General features: G+C 40.4%; 1 protein-coding gene across 1 annotated transcript in view; it reads right to left on the reverse strand.

Annotated features, from left to right (window-relative positions):
- Positions 1-22,233, reverse strand: part of LOC115628647 (unconventional myosin heavy chain 6) — a 665,426-nt gene that overhangs the window by 149,114 nt on the left and 494,079 nt on the right. The window contains exon 13 of the mRNA XM_030524816.1: positions 9,252-9,911. Coding sequence (XP_030380676.1) covers positions 9,252-9,911 — 660 coding nt within the window. The remainder of the gene's footprint in view (positions 1-9,251; positions 9,912-22,233) is intronic.

Below are 22,233 nucleotides of genomic sequence, written 5' to 3' on the forward strand. Positions count from 1 at the left end.
ACGAAGCAGAACCAAAATGGCAAGCCTAGTCTCAAAGCTCAAACCTCCACCGCCTACCCAAAGGCCGGCCAGAGCATATCATCCATCAGTGAGCCCTCGGCTGCTGGTGCGCTTGCAAGGGTCGCGCCCGAGGGGAAAGCGTTGGTCGTAAAGAGAGCGACAAACGTGCTAAGGACAGATCCAGAGAAAGCTGGATACAGCGAGAGACGCGCTGCGGCTCGCATCCTCCGACGTCATGCCGACACGCCAATAGCGCCGGAGCATGCAACGAAGGAGGACTTCGAAAGAATCCAAGCGGATATTCGATGGGCGAAGCTGGTATTACCCAACTTCGTGTACAAGTTAGAGGTCAGCAACTCCAAGAGACAGCGCTCAGCGTTAAGCTCATAGCATGCGACGATGAAAGGTCGGCTGAGCTTTATAAGCAAGCAATCAGTAGGGTGGGAGAGGTTTATCCGGGAGCACAGCTTGCTGTGGTCGACGCAAAGGACATACCATCTCGCCCGAGGGCCAGAGCCTGGATCCTGGCCAAGCCCGCAGAACCGGAAAAGATTCTGGAACTCATTCAGCTCTTCAATACCAAGATTAACACTCAAGGCTGGAAGGTATTAAAAACAGAGGCGACAAAAAGAGCATCTATGCAGGTCGTCCTCATGCTAAACAACGAATGCGTAGAGCAGCTGAATGCGGCAGAAGGCCGACTAAACTACGGCTTTGACAAGATAAAGCTAAACATATACAAGGCGGATATGGGATCACTATATAATCTCGCCGAAAACGCAAACACGATAGAGCCGCCCAGCGAGGACGAGATGGAAGTCGATGTAGATGAACCCTCCGGGGATCTACAGGACGAGATCTCGACCGACTCCGACTACGGAGATGTGTTGGGCCGTTTCTATACCGAGCGTGAGCTTCTAGAAGACAATAGTGGAGAAGCCGACTCGACACTCACGGAGGAGAGGGCGGACAAGTCTGATGATGCAGGTCCTCCAGATAAACCTGCATCACAGTAAAGTGGCAACAGCTGCTTTAATGGTTCGTCTGGCAGCAGGCGAGGCGGACCTAGTCCTGATCCAAGAGCCCTGGATAAACAACAACGCAATCCGGGGTCTTGGCTCACCAAATTTTACCCTGTTCTATGGAAGCGGTAAGGGTAAATTGAGAACATGTATTCTAGCTAAGAAACAATTAAATGCCATTCTACTCCCCCCATTCAGCGATGATGACCTAACCACCATCAGTCTTCGACTGGGGGTCAGAAATGGAGAGGTAAATACCACCATTAGAATGGCTTCCTTCTACATGGCCCATGATCAAGATGGTGCCCCCCCCCTCGCAGCTGTTGAGAGCCCTAGTCGGCAATAGCGGCGATAGCAAAATAGGCACGATCCTAGGTGGAGACGCCAATGCTCACCATACTCAATGGGGCAGCAGTGACATCAATGATAGAGGTGAGTCAGTATACGACTATATAATGAGTAGCAACCTTCTAGTCTGTAACATAGGGAACGACCCCACATTTGTAACATGAAACCACAGGGAGGTGTTAGACGTCACACTGGCGTCTGATTTTCTCGCACGCAGAGTCCTTGCCTGGAGGGTCCTTAATGATCACTCATTCTCAGACCACAGGCTCATACACTTCAGGCTGGGGTACCACACCCCTGCCGCCATTAAGAACTTCAATCTGAAAAAAACCAACTGGGGGTATTATTTGAGATTGCTTACCAGAAAACTACCCCCCCTACAAAGCTCTGAACCCAATACGGGAGAGAAATTGGACAAGTTGGTGGATACCTTCACAAAAACCTGCTCGGGTGCGCTCAAGAAAGCCTGCCCAAGTACAGTTTATAAAGAAAAATGCAAACCGCCTTGGTGGTCTACTGAATTGGATGGTCTTCGGGTCGAATGTAGAAGACAATTCAACGAGGCACGAAGAAGTAGCACAGAGCCTAGTTGGGTACTGTATAAGCGCAAACTTGCCACCTTCAAGTCGGCCATCAGAAGAGCCAAGCGCACCTCTTGGGCCAACTTCTGCTCAAGCATTGAGTCAACGTCTGCAGCATCGAAGCTCAGAAAAGTGCTGGCCAAATCATCCTCTCCACCAACTCTTCTGCAAGGGGAAGACGGCAGGTGGATGGACTCCTGCAGAGACTCTCTAGATCTGCTCACTAATACACATTTCTCGGGCTGTACCGACAGTAGTAGTACACCCCTTATCCACCACGTAACGGGGGTACCCAGCCATTTGATAGAAGATATCATTACCGAAGAACGCATCTGCTGGGCTGTTAAGACTTTTCAGCCCTACAAATCTCCTGGACCGGACGGCATCGTCCCGGCCCAACTCCAACATTCTCTGCGACACGTTATGCCCTGGATTCTGACAATTTTTAGAAGTTGTTTAAGAGTCAACCACGTTCCGGCAAGCTGGAGAGAGGTAAGGGTCGTGTTTATCCCCAAGGCCGGGAAGCCGTCTTACGTTACGCCGAAAGACTTCAGGCCTATCAGCCTATCCTCGTTTCTACTTAAAACCTTGGAAAGGCTAATAGAAACATACCTCAGACAGTCTATCAACCCGGATCTGCTGTCGAACTCACAACACGCATACAGTAAGGGCAGGTCAACTGACACTGCCCTTCACTCCCTGGTCTCTAGAATAGAGAACTCACTCCACGTTAAGGAGTACTCACTGGTAGCCTTCTTGGACATTGAGGGCGCCTTCAACAATATATTACCGTCGGCAATCACCCAGTCGTTGACGGACCTTGGGGTAGATGTCTCCCTGGTAGGCTTCATCAGTCAGTTGCTCAATAGCAGGGCTGTAAGTGCCGAACTAGGGGGACAAACCTGCCGCAAGTTCGTTAGCAGGGGCACCCCACAGGGTGGAGTTCTGTCTCCGCTACTGTGGCTGCTGACGGTGAACCAGCTGCTACGACGCATGGAGGTGGAAGGCCATGCAGTCATAGCCTACGCAGACGACGTATCAATAATCTGCAGTGGTAAATACCCACAGACTCTCTGTCACCTCATGAGGACGGCGCTATTGACGCTCTCGCAATGGGCGTCCACATGCGGCCTAGGAGTAAATCCTACAAAGACTGAGCTAGTACTTTTCACAAGAAAGTACAAGATTCCGGAACTCCAGCCGCCGACACTAAAAGGGGTTCCTCTTAAATTCAGCCACAGTGCCAAGTACTTGGGAGTCATCCTGGACAGGAAACTGCACTGGAGTGACAACACAATAGAGCGGGTGAAGAAAGCCACAAATGCACTCTACATCTGCAAGAGAGCCATAACCACCAGATGGGGGTTCTCACCAAATATTGTACACTGGATATATACGGCCATCGTTAGACCGATTCTTATGTACGGAATCGTAGTATGGTGGCCGGCGATGGACAGATCAACTGTTCTCACCCAACTCAGTCGGGTGCAGAGATCGGCAGAATTATGCATTAGCGGGGCACTTCGTACTACACCAACGGAGGCTCTTAATATATTCTTCCATCTTCTCCCACTAGACATAGTCGGAAAGGAACTTGCTACAAACTCAGCCCTAAGGCTAAGAGAGGCCTCTGCCTGGAAAAGCACGTCAAAAGGACATGCAGGCATACTCCTTCTCCAACCCGGGGTTCCGACCCATACGGATTACTGTGTACCAAAACTTATTTTTGATAAGAAATATACAGTCAGGATTCCCACTCGTGCAGAGTGGGATAGCCTACCACACAGAAGAAACGACGCCATAAACTTTTTCACGGATGGCTCTAAACTGGAACAGAGAGTCGGAGGTGGCATATTTTCTCCGGACCTGGAGATACGACGGTCATTTCGTCTCCCTGATCATTGCAGCGTCTACCAGGCGGAAGTGGCTGCGATACAAGAGGTCACAAGGCACCTATCCCCTGATATGGAAGGCGGTAGACCAATATATATATATTCAGATAGCCAAGCGGGACTAAAAGCGTTAGACTCCAATGTGGACAACTCCAAAGTTATCACTGACTGTCGCAGATCCCTCAACGAGATGGCCCAACTAGTCAGTATCAGCCTTATATGGGTGCCAGGACACCATAATATTGAAGGTAATTGCATAGCAGATGAGCTGGCAAGGGAAGGAACCAACGCAGACATCCTTCCCGACAGGGAAGGTATGGGAATGCCGTTAGCATCCTTTCGGCTTTCGACGCGCAACCATGCACGTCAAATAGCACAGCAGCGCTGGGAGAGCACGAGCTCGTGCTTTCGAGCTAAGCTTACCTGGCCATCCCTTAACATAAAAAGGACTTTAAAGCTTGTGAAAAGGAGTGAGTGTGAAAAGGAGTGAGATCTCCATGGTGGTGGCGACTCTCACGGGTCACTGTCCGTTTGGCAGACATGCATGGAGACTAAACATCCCGTTTAACGATTTCTGCAGAAGCTGCAGAGACGAAGAGGAAGAGGAAAGTGTGGAGCATCTCCTCTGCCACTGCCCGGCGCTGAGCAGGCGCAGACTACACACCCTAGGGAAGCCATTCTTGAGCGACCTCTCGGAAATGAAAAATGTAGAGCTCGCGGATCTAGTTAAATTCTTAAATACCACCGGGTGGCTGAAGACTGACCAGCACAATTAGGGATTACATGGTATCACAACGGGCCTTAAGGCCTAAGTGGGCGGGTGAACGTTATCACCCCAGCCATTTCAACCTAACCTATACATCTGTGGCTTATGTACTAATTATGTATATAATGTCTTATGTAATAACAATATTCGCTTAATGTCTAATGTGTGTACAGGGTGCGCCATCTTTTATGTCGGTATGTAAATATTGAATAACTTTGTCAATTTTAATCATGAATCGCTTTACTCCGAAAGAACGCGCTGAAATAGTGACGCTTTACATTGAAAATAGTCGTTGTGTTAGCTCAACGTGCATATCGTCGAAAATATCGCGACAAACAGGCACCATCACCACTATTCGTCGTTTGTTTTCAAATTTTATTGAGCACGGGACAGTAGGAGATCGTCCACATGTTGTTCATCAACGACCAAGACGTTCCAATGAACTGATTGAAATGGTAAGAGAGAGTGTTGCCCAGGACCCAAATGTGTCGTATCGCCACCGTGCTCAGCATTTTAACGTCAGTGGAACCACTTTGCGGCGCATTTTAAAGGACGATTTGCATTTGTTTCAGTATAAAGTGCAATTAACTCAAAGAATTTTGCCGACAGACTGTCCATGTCGCTTGGAATACGGCCAAACAGTTGCTCGAATGGTTGACATTGAACCTGAATTTGGAAGCAAATTTTGATGACTGACGATGCCCATTTCACACTCTCTGGCGGCGTTAACAAGCAAAATTGCCGCATTTGGGGAACGGAAAATCCACACGAGATTCATGAAACACCATTGCATGATCAAAAAGTGACTGTTTGGGCCGGTGTCTGCGCCAAAACCATCATTGGGCCATTTTTCTTCAAAGAAGGCGAAACAGTTGATGGGAATCGATATCGGTGGATGTTGGCTCATTATGTCTGCCCGCAAATGCGTGAAAAAGGTCTGAACGGCTACGACCCTGGCATACGACCCTGGGTTGTTCCTATTATTTTCCCTATGCATCGATCGTCAATTAGTCTGTTTCGTTCGCTACTTTGATTGGTCGTTGGGTCAGAGCCAGCGTTGACGCTGCAAGTCAAGTGGCGCACTTAGAGCGTTGACACTTGCCTTGTCAGTAGGTCAGTAGGCTGTAATCCCAAACCTTTCTTTCGCGTTCGTCGCTTGTGACAGTGGGCCCTAGGTATTGTTGAACAGTGGCTATGCTACACTATATACAAGAATTTACACTATATACAAGAATAAAGCCCCACAAGAAAGTCAGATGAGGGGGATGACGGACAAGTTGATCTTGGGCTAGATGATATTGTTTTGGCAGAAGAGTATTTTGTAGCACAGCTGAAATATTTAAATTTATCTAAAAATTTTCTTAATTTTCAGAATGGATTTAAATCAATAAAATATGAATGCAACAAAATATGTCAATGATTCAATACTTTATTTTTGAAAATAATATATATTGCATAAGAGAAAATAATAAACCTTGTTTGATAGAGTGAAAAATACGAAAGTCGGTGAAAGTCAGCCATATCGGTTATATGACAGTTATATGAATTAGTGGCCCAAACTGAACCAAACTTGGTACTTTTCCTTGGGGAATATGTGCACAAACTAAATATCTTAATATTTCGAATTTCTTCCAAAAAATGGGGGAAAAAACCATAGTGCACTGGAAACGAATCTGAAACACCTGTCGAGAAAGCAACCCGTTTGAGGGAGATATTAGCCTTATCACATGCCAACATACAATGAGCTACGCAAGATCAACAACGTCACTACAACTTACGCCGAAGAGAATGGGAACCAAAGCAAGAATCTCTTGTTTTACTTCGACAATGAACACTGGTCCACCCAAGCTGTCACGCGGCCTCCACGCTGCGCCACTTGGAACACGGCATGCATAGATAACTACGGGGGTATAAAAGGAAACAACGATAGCGGCATGAAGTTGGAACCAAAACGAAAAGATGCATAAATAGAAAAAAATCACTACGTTTTAGACGATAATAGGGAAGCTTTTGAAATGGAAGACGAGGGTAGCGTTTTCCAGAAGAATAGCAGAGTCCCGCACTCACCAGTTGGCACGACACCCCGAACAACTGAAATCCGAAGCACGAGTACTTCCACTGCAGCGGAAGGCACTCCAAAGGAAAAAGGACCAATGCTACCACCATCGGTCCCAATCGAAGTGCGAACTCCAGCTTCAAGCCAGGTAACTAGGCACGGACGAAGTCATATCCGCTCTGAGAACGGCGATAAGCAACGCTGAGCAGAACTTCGAAATTCGATTGACAGGAGAAACAGTTCAGAGCAAAAGCGAGCCTTTGATTTCCCTCCTCAAGGAGAGCAGACTCAACATAGGCTGGGCGCGCTGTCGAGTAAAACGATGTATCAACATCAAGCGCTGCTTCAAATGCTTTGGCGTCGGACATTTACAGAAGGACTGCGATGGACCACCAATTAAACGTTGCACAAAACCACGAAAATATTGCTCAACCACCTGCCAGGGGCGAAAACCTGCACTGCCAACAAGAAAAGGAAAGACAATATATGAAAATTCTTCAGGCAAATGTACACAGGAGCAGAATAGCAGATGCCCTTCTTTCCCAGATAGTTGCAGAACAGCAAGCCGATCTGGTGATTATTAGCGAACAGTACCGCAGGAACTAAAACGGATTCTGGACAACACAAGAACAGCTGCTATATGGATCCCAGGCGCAAGCTCCGTCAGTTATTCAACAACATCCCGGCAGAAGCGCTTATGTAAAACCCATTCATTCAGAATAGAGCATTTCCCGATCCATGGAAGGTGCAACGACTGGTGCTGATAACCTTAACACAGCTGGAAAACTGCTGGAGCCCCAACCAGCAGCTGTAGGTGAAAGAGCCGGTGGTATCTCTCGAGACAATACGGCTTTAGACCACACAGGTCTACAATCGAAACAATTCAGGAGGTGATCACAACGTCAATAAAAAATCGACAAGGAAGCCACATCTCCCGACAAACTGTACTGTTGGCAAGGATGCACTTATCCAGAGATTCAGGATTTCCCGGATGCTTAAGAAGAATAATAAGCAGTTACCTCTATAAAAAATGTATAGGGATAAAACCAGCCAGCGAAGCTGACAATATCACTATGACATATCGCACGGGTATTCGTGAGCCGCTAACGGCAGACGCTGCGGGTCCACTGAGCCGCTGCCGTCAGCAGCAAAATGTTCGTGCCAGCAGGCATCACACATATGTGTGATGTGTGCAATTTTTATGCTGTTATGCTTGTGTGAATATATTTCAAGGCGAAATGTGCGCGATCCCTTTCACTATGTACTTTCTGCCTACTCAGTTTTAGCTTGTGAGTCGTTGGCCGGGGCAGAATTTTTCGTCGGTCCGAATGAGTGCTGCTTTCTACACATAAGCACAAGCACAGAAGCTAATTGTGTATACGAAGACGCCGACATGGATAAAGTGGAGCACACACTATTCCACTGTGAACAATTTGCTGGACAACGAAGCCGCCTAACACAAGAAATTGGAAACATTACACCAGATAACATAATTGGAACAAGAAAGGAATGCTAAAGTCGAGCAGGCTCAACTCGTAAATACCCTGTACCACCCCACAAGAAAGTAATTAAATTAATTAATTAATTTAATTTAATTTTAAATTAAATTAAATTAAATTAAATTAACTAAATTAATTTAATTAATTAACTAAATTAAATATAAAATATTCCATGCATGCATACACACATTTACATTTACATCCGAATCGTGCCTTATGCGTGTTTGTGTACTTGTACATATGTATGTATGTGTGCATTGGGCCTGGTTTTATGGCTATAACTTTCTTTCCGATCATTCTATCATAATCAAACTTGGTATACGGATATATAATCACTAACCTAATGCGACTACCAAATTTTAGTTCAAAATTATTATTATTATTCAAAATTACGGGAGTTATAGAAAATCGTGAATAGGGGGGGAGTGGGGGGGGTGGATCAGAAAAAATGAACAAACTCGTCCTTTCTCGGGCTCAGGAGAATCTGTATACCAAGTTTGGTTATTCTAGCTCTTATACTTTCTGAGATCCTTGCGTTCATACAGACAGACAGACGGACAGACAGACGGACAGACGGACATGGCTATATCGATTCGGCTTGTCATGCTGATCAAGAATATATATACTTTGTGGGGTCTACCAAGCCTCCTTCTGTGTGTTCCATGTGCACTCGCACATGGGAGGGAAATTGCAAAATATACATTTTCTGCGTATTCACATAAGGCATCTGGGACTAAAATTTGGTGTTCCTAAGTCTTATAGTCTCCGAGATATAGGCGATTATACGAATGGAAAATCGGGAAAACCCCCATAGGGGGGAAGTGGGGGGGAAAATGCAAAAAATAAAACAAACTCGTATAGAATACACACATAAGGCATCTTTGTGCAAAATTTGGTGTCTCTATCTCTTATAGACAGACTGACAGACAGACAGACAGGGCTAGATCGACTCGTCTCGTCATGCTGATCAAGAATATATATACTTTGTGGGGTCTGCCACGCCTCCTTCTGCCTGTTACATTTTTCAGCTACCGCAAACCTAATATACTTCTGTACATACAGAGTATAAAAATAAAGTCGTACTTACTCTATAAATATTGCAAGCAAGTGCCACATTTTCCGGATCGTACATGTGAACGTGGGATGTTGGTATTTTGTCGCATCTGGAAAATATTATCATTTCACACTTTGGTACCACTTCAGTGATTTTTTTCCCCTTTCTTGTAAGCGTAGCAATTAGAGTTCCATCAGAAAAACGTTCGTGGGAATTAAAAAAATTTTCTGCAAACTCCAGTATATTATAATTAGTATCATTGGTAAGCTCATCTCTTTGAATATCCGTATTAGTATGATGCATTTCTTGAAGCTTTTTTTCAACTCTATGTTTCCGTCTTTGCTCCCGTTCAAAATATTGACCTTGTTGTAAACTAAGAAGGACGTTTAATTTATTAGTTGATGCAATAGGTTTCTCCAATTCTTGCTGTGTTTTAAGAACATTATTTTCGTTTGGCTGCACATTTCTGTTGTTGTCGATTGTCGAGTCAATTTTTGATTCAGGATGTTGGGAAAATTCTAAATGTGTCACTGCTTCATATATTGGTTCAGGTCTTAATTTGTCCTGAGTGATAGTTATTGTAGGTGGAGGGGGCGGAGGCATTGTTGGTTCTGGGAGTGATAGCGAGCCTTTATTTACATTAGAGCCGTCTTGCAAGCCATGAACAGTTTCTTTCTGAGTAAAAATATCAATCTAAAATACACAAGAATAAACATTTTTGTATAAGTACCGAATACATAAAATACATTTTAATACAAAATATTTGAATTATATTATTCAAAATTACCATTAATTCCTTACCAAAATATTAACCGAAGTCATTTATTTTTGTCAACTTAGACCCATAACAATAGCATTAAATTATATTTAAAACAAAGCACAAACAACAGTGTAGCTTGGAATATAAGTAAATTAAATGTAAAATAAGAACACATAACACTAATCGGATGATTTTGTCGAATTTGAGTAAACAATTCCAAGACTTACAGGAGTTCTAAAAAATCACTTCTTGCGGAGGATATTACACAAATTCTATCTGCCTAGGGGAGGCCGGTACCCCAAATTTAGTTATTCTTGGCGGGCGGGCAGACGGATGGACAGATGGAGTCTGCCACGCCTCCTTCTGTGTGTTACATACATTCGCACAAAACTAGTATACCCTTTTACCCCTTGGGTATACAAATTATTTAAAACAAGAGAGAACGTTACATTCGAGCAAGCCCTACAGTAAAATACCCTATACTCTCTACAAAACAGGAAAATTAAAAACAACAAGAGAGAACGCTACTGTCGAGCAAGCCCGACAGTGAAATACCCTGTACCCAGGTAAACTTCCTACACTGAGGTATATGCGCCTCTAGCAGAAGCAAAATTAAGAAAAAGAGCGAACTTGATGCTGCAGCTTGTGGCCGTAGTACCGGAGTGGAAATGTTTCGCTAATAACTTTTCTTAGAACCGATTTAGATTAAATTTGAAACAAAAGTAGATAATTATATAAAAACTAGCAGGTATTGCCCGTCTTAACCCGGCTCAATATAATGCTTCAAATTGTCATACTCTGTACATGAAATGTACAGAGTATATTAGGTTTGCGGTAGCTGAAAAATGTAACAGGCAGAAGGAGGCGTGGCAGACCCCACAAAGTATATATATTCTTGATCAGCATGACGAGACGAGTCGATCTAGCCCTGTCTGTCTGTCTGTCCGTCCGTATGAACACCTGGATCTCAGAGACTATAAGAGATAGAGACACCAAATTTTGCACAAAGATGCCTTATGTGTGTATTCTATACGAGTTTGTTTTATTTTTTGGATTTTCCCCCCCACTTCCCCCCTATGGGGGGTTTCCCGATTTTCCATTCGTATAATCGCCTATATCTCGGAGACTATAAGACCTAGGAACACCAAATTTTAGTCCCAGATGCCTTATGTGAATACGCAAAATGTATATTTTGGAATTTCCCTCCCTCCCCCCTCTCCCATGCAAATCGCGATTTTCTCTAACTCCCGTAATTCTTGGAATTTCGAACTCAAATTTTGCAAATACCCCCAGTTAGTTATTATGTGTCCGTATGCCAAGTTTCACTATGATAGACCGATTTAACAAGAAGTTATAGCCATAAATATATTTGCTGCTACAGCGCTGCCCGCGGCTGTTGTTGATGTTGCTGTTTGGTTGACTGCTAACATGTTTACACAGACACGAATAGATGCGCATAGACATACATACACTCACACAGACGCAATTTCTATGTAAATGTGCAATTATAAACCCTTTACGTGAGTTCGAATACCGAGAGAGGTAAAATAGATCAAATTTTTTTTTAATTTTTTTTATTTTCTATAATTATTGTAAACATATGTACAGAGTATTTCAAAGTGGGGACACCCGACTTTAGCTTTTTTACTTGTTTTTTTTTTTTGTGTGTGTGCATGAACTACCCTCTTATTTTCATCCTATTAATTACCAGTAGGAAGGCATTTTAGGTATTTAAATGAACATTTTGTGTTCGTTTTCACACTCGTTTACCCCCCTTTGGAGCTCGAATTTTCCAAAAGCCTTTCTTAGTGCGCACTTACACTGTGATGGATACTATGAAAGGATACTTGAGTCCAAATTTCAGCTTACTAGCTTTTACCGCTTGGGTTGTGCGTTGATCACCAATCAATCAGTCAGTCAAGACAAACTGTTTGATATATATAGAGATAACGCAACGTTTTAAGGTAGACTATGTGCAAAAAAGGGGAATAATTATAAGGGTATATCCTAATTTTAAATTAAAATTTGTGTCTTTTCGTGCCCTATAGAGTCAATACGGTCACGCACGAACTCGGAATATGAAACACGGCACTCGTGTCAATGCCGTACAGCGATGAGCCACAATCAAAAAGCACTGACACTTCCCATCTCAATTTGCTAGAGTAAAACTTTCGATAGCTGAATCCACCGATACTATCGATATCGATACATCAAAGTTTGAATGCAATAAACAGAATATTTAAATAATAACATCTTATAATTTATTGAGATCAATTAGAATAAATCATATACATATGTATGTGCATACATACATACATCTGCCCGCAATGCGAAGCAGAATATGCGAAGCTCCGTTATCCAGTTTCTGCTTTAGTATCGCTTACTCAGTCATTGCCTAGCGACGGAAACTGTAAATTTTTGGCATTTTGCCTGTGCAATAAAAAGGCGTAGATGATCAAAAAATGTTAACGAAAGAATAAGAGCGTGCCAATGTATATAAATGTATGTCCATACATATGCATCCATGGGTTTTGTTTTGTTTCTCTTTACTGTTTTAACCGTTTTAACTGTTTTAACCAAGGGCGTACGCAGGCAGCCCAAAAAAAGTATAATGTTTATTAAATAATAAATAAATAATGCCAAAATGTACTACTGAACAAAACAAAATTACTTTTGAAAATGTTAAATCGTTTTTAATTATTTAATATTTCTGACATGTGTACATACATTCGCACATTAGTGTCTCACATTTCGCTTTGGGTATTTCAATCGCTTGCACGTAACTACACGAACAGCTGCTTGTATGTGTGTGTATGTATACTAAGTTGTCCTCAACTGTGTGATATGCATTTTATGTTGATTGTTCTGCCTGCATTTGTAAAGCGAGAACAGTATTTCTATAATTTGAAAATCCATGAATGCAAAGTTGTAGATTTAGTTACGTAGATTAAATTACCTAAATTTGAAATCGACAAAATTTAGAACACAAAATTATCATTTGAAAAAGTGAATAAATATTAAAACCCCACTAATTCAAGCTCCAAGACCAATTTCAAAAAAACGAGTATGCAGTTTTTTGCATTCTTTATAGATTTTTCAAACATACTTTGGAGGTCATATTCCCCCACTTGGAGCTCGAATTTACAATTCTTAGTGCTCGCCTACACTATGATGGGATACTTAAGCTCAAATTTCAGCTTCCTAGTACTTACAGTTTGGGGTGTTGATTGTGTTTCAATTTTTCCAGGGGAAAGCCCCCCTTTTTCATGCCCCAGGAAAAATGGGGAAAAATCAATTAGGCAGCGTTTTTATACTCTGTACATGAAATGTACAGAAGTATATTAGGTTTGCGGGGGCTGAAAAATGTAACAGGCAGAAGGAGGCGTGGCAGACCCCACAAAGTATATATATTCTTGATCAGCATGACGAGACGAGTCGATCTAGCCCTGTCTGTCTGTCCGTCCGTATGAACACCTGGATCTCAGAGTCTATAAGAGATAGAGACACCAAATTTTCCACAAAGATGCCTTATGTGTGTATTCTATACGAGTTTGTTTTATTTTTTGGATTTTCCCCCCCACTTTCCCCCTATGGGGGTTTTCCCGATTTTCCATTCGTATAATCGCCTATATCTCGGAGACTATAAGACCTAGGAACACCAAATTTTAGTCCCAGATGCCTTATGTGAATACGCAAAATGTATATTTTGGAATTTCCCTCCCTCCCCCCTCCCCCATGCAAATCGCGATTTTCTCTAACTCCCGTAATTCTTGGAATTTCGAACTCAAATTTTGCAAATACCCCCAGTTAGTTATTATGTGTCCGTATGACAAGTTTCACTATGATAGACCGATTTAACAACAAGCGCTGCCCGCGGCTGTTGTTGATGTTGCTGTTTCGTTGACTGCTAACATGTTTACACAGATACGAATAGATGCGCATAGGCATACATACACTCACACAGACGCAATTGCTATGTAAATGTGCAATTATACACCATTTACGTGAGTTCGAATAGCGAGAAAGGTAAAATCGATCAATTTTTTTTTTTAATTTTTTAATTTTTTTTGTTTTCTATAATTATTGTAAACATATGTACAGAGTTTTTCAAAGTCGGGACACCCGACTTTAGCTTTTTTACTTGTTTGAATTCTTTTATAAATTACACAAACCAAGTTTGAAGCAAATCAAATAAAAATTGTAGATTTTTCATACAATATTTAAAGCCCGTTTGAACCCCTTTGGCGTTATAATTTTCCAAAATCTTCTTAGTGCTCATATTAACTGTGAGAAGGATCTTGTGTCCAAATTTCAGCTTCCTAGCTCTTACCGTTTGGGCGATGATTGCCAATCAGTCAGGACAAACTGTTTTATATATATATGTAACAATGGTAACGGTGCTTTGGTTGGCAAAGGCGCACGCATTGGCACTATAGCGGCATTACAGAAGTCGGAGAGAAGCAGCAGTCGAACTTTCGAGAAGCAGACATGGAAAGTTCGAGAAGCAGACATAGAATAAGTAGAGCAGTCGAGAGGATCAGGAGTATTAAAGAAGTCGTCAGCAGAAACAGTCGTCAGTAGCAGCAGTCTGGAGTCGGTCGTTAAAAGCAGTCGTGTTTAGCCGTTCATTGCCAGTCGTCAAGCAAGCCGTTACCGAGTGTTATCCCGTCGATGTTATTTTAAATATATCTTTGTACGCTTAACTTGAATTTGGATTGAACTTATATAATATTAATAAACTACATAATAATAATAATTCACATTTGGGGGCTCAACCGTGTCCAATAATAAGTCAAAGTGTAAAAGCCGTGTTTTGTGAGAAAAAGTGTCAGAAGTGTTTAAGCAAGGAAAGATTGTTTCACAAAAGTGCTAAAATTGTTAATATACTATTTAAATGAAAATGAATGTTGTCTTGCAAATTGTAAAAGTTGATGCTAAAAATATTTCAAACGTTGTGAAATAATTTGCGCTGTCGATAAATAACTGTACATTTCATGAGTCGATGTAAAGTGAAGAAGCAACAGCCGAAAAAGCCGCCAATACAAGTGTGAACGAAACCACTGCACTATGGTTTTTTTTGCCCTTTTTTTGGAAAAAATTCGAAATATTAAGATATTTACCCCAAATTTAGTTTGTACACATATTTTGGTCCCCCAAAAGAACATAACAAGTTTGGTTCAGTTTGGGCCACTAATTCAATATAGCTCCCATATAACCGATATGGTTGACTTTCACCTACTTTCGTATGTTTAACTCTATCAATCAAGGTTTATTATTTTCTCTTATGCAATATATTTTAATTTTTAAAAAAAATGAATTGAGTCATTTATATATACTGTTGCATTCATATTTTATTGGCTTAAATCCATTCTGAAAATAAAGAAAATTTTTAGATAAATTTAAATAATTTTAGCTATGCTGCTTACCGCACTGAAACTTAATTTTCTTCTAATTCAAAATACTCTTCTGCCAAAACAATATCATCTAGCCCAAGAACACGCTTTTTGTAAAAATATACTCACAAGAAAAACAAAATATTATGAGTAAATGAAAAATGAATATGCCTATAAAAATTATTTTATTAAAGTCTGTCTAAAAATTAAATAAATCAAAAAAAGAAATAAAGTACAATATAAAGATTAAAAAATGATCTGTAAAAATATGCTCACAACATTAAAAAAAAAAAAAAACAAAACAAAACAAACAAAACTAAAACAACAATTAGTTTATTAAAAGTGTGTCTAAATGATAAATAAATAAATAAGGTAGAAAATAGAGAATAAATACTATCTAAGAGGATTTCCAAAGAATACCTTTGCAAATGCAAAGAAATGGGAAAACTTTCAATAAAATTTGTTATAGAAATAATTCTTTTAAGTATCATTAACAGTAACAAATTTATGTTTTCTTTATATAACTGTCTCATTTAATGAAACATATACAAACTTATCAATAATCTGCACAATATTTTCTCTAATTGAAAGTTTATTTGCAAACATTGCCGATAATATTATAATTTTGTCTTTGTTAACTTTTTCACGCGCCCATTTCTAACCCGCAAGGGTTACACATATATTTTTCTTGATTTTGTTGCTCACGCTGCCTGCCTTGAGGCCTGCGCCTACCTAGGGAGTGTTTTGGCATAACGCGTTGATAAGCTAAAAGGTTAAGGGGTAGCAACAAGCCCATAAAAAACGCAGCGGAGCAGCGAGAAAAAATTTATAACAAAATGTCTAAAAAGGCAAACAAAATTGTTGATAAGCGCGACCGCCTCACTCGCCTGCTGTTTCGTCTCGCTTGACTGCCTCCCCCTCCCCCACCTCATGCTCCCGCTCCCCCCCATCATAATCATGCTATGGCCAAAGCACCGCCACCTGCCCGAACACTCAACATATTGTCTTGTGGGGCTTCATTATCATTACTTATATTCTTGTATATAGGAGGTGACTGCAAGAGTGCGACTACTGCTGCTGGAATTTTTTTTATTGCTATTTTGCCGCTCTTTTATACAGAGACTGGACAAGAGGGGATCTGAACTATCCACGACCCTGCTAAACACATCTGTTATATTTGCTAGTCGACTACATTTTCTTGCATGGGACCTTCTATAGCTCTTATAAAATTTGTTTCGGGATTCGGGTGCTTGTTCCCCCAGTCAGCCAACAGGAACTATACAAGCATCTATTATTTCGTGACCATGTACCAAAACCTTATGCACAGTTGGAGACATAGGATACCAAGGATACTTGTTTTGGTATGCCATAAAATCACTTGCACAGAAATCCTTAAACTTTTCAGAATTTATTTCATATTCACATGAAATTGTTATTAATATAATATGAAAACATTGTAGAACTCCGTAATCTATGTTCAATATGGATGACAAAAGCGCTGCATTAGAAAAAGCTCTTCTAGCAGTATTTCCGTCATTGGTGTTTCCACTGCCATTTGGGCTAGGCTTGTCCACATTAAGTCCCATTTCTTCCATCATTTTCATCTGTATATAATGCTTTCGTGATTCCAATTGAGGCTTTTCGCAGCCTTTCACGTGCCACTTTTTAAGCTCAACTCTATATGAAATTTTCAACACGAATTCAAAGAATCGGATCCAAGCATGTAGCGGACTTATTCTATATTCTAGAGTGGGTTCTTTAGCCTTGGAAACTAACGAGTTGAAATCTTTTACAACACTGACAAGAATTAGTTCCGGTCACAATATTTAAGACTTTACCGTCAGTAAGTGTCATTTGCCCACTATACTCCACAAATAATTATTTTTCTTTGTATCTGTACAAAAATATATTTAGGCTGCTTATCTGAGTATCCAAGTTTTCTTTTTCATTCAGTATAACCTCAGTACTTTCCCTAATAAACTCGATTTTTAAAGGCCGGCAAAATCGAACTGATTGGGGCGTCTTATTAAACCAAAGAAGCTGTTGCGCATTTGTTATTAATTTTAATGGGACAACTGTTGTTACAAAAAGTGAATTGTCAAAAAGACTTCCAAAACGCTGTTTGTACATGCTGTGGCCTGAAGAACCATCAAATCCATAACTGAAAAAAAACTTACAATGCATCACGTTGGGAAGTGTTTCCAAGACCTCACGTTGCATTTCAAGTATGCGATGAGCTGTATGGTCTAAAATTTGTTGTAGGGAAACATGTACCTTACTTTCGGAATAAACAATATCGTAAGGTCTGCACTTTAATTTTGATTTTAGTACATCCGGATATGGTGGATATATGTCACACCCATGTGTTTTTGTATGCTGTTTCATATTAATATATTGACTTTTTGTTAATCCATTTTCAATTAAAAATGCCAGCGCATTATCCACAGACACTTGTGTGGGTTCAACTTCAATAAGTCTTTTTTTGATGTTATATTATCTATTTTTGCTACTTCTGTCAAAACAAAAGTCATATCTTTTTCTCCAGATTTTTTTGCAGAAATAGAGCCAGCGTGTATGAGCAATGGAGTATTATTACTTTTGTTTTGTGCAAGCTCAACCGCACAATTTCTTTTAAAGATTTCATCTCCATCAGCATAAGTGATTCGTGGTCGTCCAACGTTTTTGTGGGATATTTTCAATATCCAATTCTGGTATCGTGGCACTGTTTTTAATCTTTCGGATGATCTATTGCATTTTATATACAATTTTGCATATCCCACGAAAATTTTAATTTTTGTTTGGATGTACTCAAGTTTTTTTTTTGAAAGACTTGCTCCACATTTTTCAATCATAAAATCTGAAACAGCTGATGGTTTACGGCCATTTGCTAACCACAGTCACTTCCCATACAACATATAGATGCGTCATTTCATACAACGAAAACGTCCCATCAAAATTGTTAGCGACAGCTCCCATAGCTGTTCGGGTATTTGCCGAATGGGAGCTGTCGCACTTCGGCTATGAGCCGACTGGAAGCTGTCGCACTTCGGCTATGAGCCGACTGGGAGCTGTCGCATTCGTGCTCTCTGTGAGTGAATTTCATTTCATTCGCAAAGAGGCAGTCAACAGAGACGGTCGGTTCACGCCGCTTATGCTCTTTGTATGTGTGCGTGCACATATATACATGTATATGTTTATATGTATTTGTGCATTTGGTCTTTTGCTGTTTGCGAGCAGCAGCTTCAATTTCGTTTTCAGATTTTACCTGCTACATGGGCATGAGAATTTCATACACTGTTGCCATATTTCTGTCGCATTGTATTTTGGGATGCGTATGCAAGTGAAGTTTGTCAATAGTGTATGGGTTTCTCATAATGCATATAAAAGCACATATACATACAATTACATACATATGTATGTGTCCAAATGTTGTGTTCATATGCAGACACTTCATATATGAACGCGTGGCAGTAGCCTTGACATTGTCATGACCTGCCTCAACTTATATTTATGCACAAGCAATTTTGTTGATAGACTATTTCTTATTTTTGTTTGACTTGCATATTAATTACAAAATATTTGGTAAAAATGTCAGTTGGCATTTAAATCAAATTATTCAAAAATATTAGTTTAAAAATATTTTATTATACCCTGTACCCGTAGGGTAAAAAGGGTATATTAGGTTTGTGCAAAGTATGTAACATGCAGAAGGAAGCATCTCCGACCCCATAAAGTATATATATAGATATGATAGACTATTTCTTATTTTTGTTTGACTTGCATATTAATTACAAAATATTTGGTAAAAATGTCAGTTGGCATTTAAATCAAATTATTCAAAAATATTAGTTTAAAAATATTTTATTATACCCTGTACCCGTAGGGTAAAAAGGGTATATTAGGTTTGTGCAAAGTATGTAACATGCAGAAGGAAGCATCTCCGACCCCATAAAGTATATATATTCTGAATCAGCATGACGAGAGAAATCGATCTAGACATGTCCGTCCGTCTGTCCGTCCGTCTGTCCGTCCGTCTGTCCGTCCGTCTGTCCGTCTGTCCGTCTGGATGAACGCGAGGATCTCAGAAACTATAAAAGCTAGAATAACCAAAGTTGGCATCCAGATTCTCCTAGGTCCGAGTAAGGACGAGTTTATTTTTTTTTTTTAATTTTCCCCCCCTTCCCCCGCTACAGAATTTCGTCAATAGCGTCCACATTTCAAATGCTACCTAAACCAAACTTTGCACACATAATTTATAAATAAATATCTACAGTTGTTTAAAATTTTATTCAATTCTGTCGATTCTAAGAAAAGTTATTAGCGAAACAAATTTTCTACAGTACAACCCCCACAAACTGCAGCAACAAGTTCGCTCTTCTTCTTCCTCTTTTTGCTGCTGCTTTGGGTGCATATAACTCAGTGACGGAAGTTTACCTGGGTACAGGGTATTACACTGTCGGGCTTGCTCGACTGTAGCGTTCTCTCTTGTTTTATTATGTTTTTGGTAAAAATGTCGGTTGGCAAATTAGCCGATATTTAATATGAAAATAAGTACATTTAAGGGTCGCAAAATGTGGTAAAATTTGTAAAACAAGTGTAATTAAATAAATAAAAATACATATATGTTTATATGTATGTATATACATCTTTTGATAATTTAATATATATTGTTTTTTTTTAATTCGCCGCTCAAATTTGTTACCGATCTAATATTGTATATGAGCAAACATATTACATCGGTATCCAGGGAACACCAATTTTAAACAACTGTAGACAATTATATATAAATTATGTGTGCAAAGTTTGGTTGAGATAGCATTTGAAATGTGGACGCTATTGACGAAATTCTGTAGCGGGGGAAGGGGGGGAAAATTAAAAAAAAAAAAATAAACTCGTCCTTACTCGGACCTAGGAGAATCTGGATGCCAACTTTGGTTATTCTAGCTTTTATAGTTTCTGAGATCCTCGCGTTCATCCAGACGGACAGACGGACAGACGGACGGACAGACGGACGGACAGACGGACAGACAGACAGACAGGGCTAGATCGACTCGTCTCGTCATGCTGATCAAGAATATATATACTTTGTGGGGTCTGCCACGCCTCCTTCTGCCTGTTACATTTTTCAGCTCCCGCAAACCTAATATACTCTTGTACATTTCATGTACAGAGTATAACAAGTAAAAAAGCTAAAGTCGGGTGTCCCGACTTTGAAATACTCTGTACATATGTTTACAATAATTATAAAAAATAAAAAAATTAAGAAAATTAAAAAAAATTTGATCGATTTTACCTCTTTTGGTATTCGAACTCACCTAAAGTGTGTATAATTGCACATTTACATAGCAATTGCGTCTGTGTGAGTGTATGTATGCCTATGCGCATCTATTCGTGTCTGTGTAAACATGTGTGCAGTCAACCAAAGCACCAGCATCAACAGCCGCGGGCAGCGCTTGAGCAGCGCTGCAGCAGCGCTGCATCAGCAAATATATTTATGGCTATAACTTCTTGTTAAATCGGTCTATCATAATGAAATTTGGCATACGGACACATAATAACCAACTGGGGGTATTTCCAAAATTTTAGTTCGAAATTCCAAGAATTACGGGAGTTACGATTTGCGGGGTAGAGGGGGGAGGGAGGGGAATTCCAAAATATACATTTTCTGCGTATTCACATAAGGCATCTGGGACTGAAATTTGGTGTTCCTAGGTCTTATAGTCTCCGAGATATAGGCGATTATACGAATGGAAAATCGGGAAAACCCCCATAGGGGGGAAGTGGGGGGGAAAATCAAAAAAATAAAACAAACTCGTATAGAATACACACATAACGCATCTTTGTGCAAAATTTGGTGTCTCTATCTCTTATAGTCTCTGAGATCCAGGTGTTCATACGGACGGACAGACAGACAGACGGACAGACAAACAGACAGGGCTAGATCGACTCATCTGGTCACGCTGATCTAGAATATATATACTTTGTGAGGTTTGCCACGCCTCCTTCTGCCTGTTACATTTTTCAGCTCGCGCAAACCTAATATACTCTTGTACTTTTCATGTACAGAGCAGAGAACTGCATGAGTGCCTATTTTTGTGACTCTAAGTATACTTACTGAAAAAGCGGTTGCGGTGTGATCGCCACCGCATACTATTTTGTCAATTCAGTGACATACTCAAAAGGCATTTTTGTATTGCTATGACTGGATCACTTTCGTACTCGATCATGGGTGTATGCGGTTTCTGCTTTACTTTTTCATCGCACATTCTTGTTGTCGTTTTCTGCAATCGTACTTATACTCATACGCGCACAATACAAATATTGCGTGCGCAAGAAACGATGAGAGAAGAGTTGACAAAATCAATGTGATGATTAGCAAAGCAAAGACCGGGTACTGCAAACACCGCATATGAAAATCGAAGCGAAGCAAAGACCAAGTACTGAAAACAACGCATGTGCATAACGGCGTTTTTTTATGTATGCTCATAATGCACTGTAAATTATTTTTTTCTGCATTCTGCTTCATATGGAAGGGTATAGTTAATTGCTGCATAAGCCTCATTAGTGTTGAATCGATCATAGATGATCGTATTCATAAGAGCAAAAAAATGAATTAAATAAATCCTTTTAATTTTGTACACATCTTTTTTTTACCTTGCCTTGTTTATGTTTGTATTCTTAGCGATATAGCCAAAACAAAATCGTAGCGGAATATGTACAGTGTACACACAAAAGAACATACATACATGTTCTACTACATACATATGTACATACGTGTAAACACATGTGCACTGAATATCCAAGGTCAACATCGCAAATCATACTTTCATAAGTACAAGTATTGCAGGCACCGCATCTGAAT

This window comes from Scaptodrosophila lebanonensis, unplaced genomic scaffold (genome assembly GCF_003285725.1).
Source record: "Scaptodrosophila lebanonensis strain 11010-0011.00,11010-0021.00 unplaced genomic scaffold, SlebRS2 tig00000122-arrow-arrow-pilon, whole genome shotgun sequence".
In the NCBI taxonomy this organism is placed as follows: domain Eukaryota; kingdom Metazoa; phylum Arthropoda; class Insecta; order Diptera; family Drosophilidae; genus Scaptodrosophila; species Scaptodrosophila lebanonensis.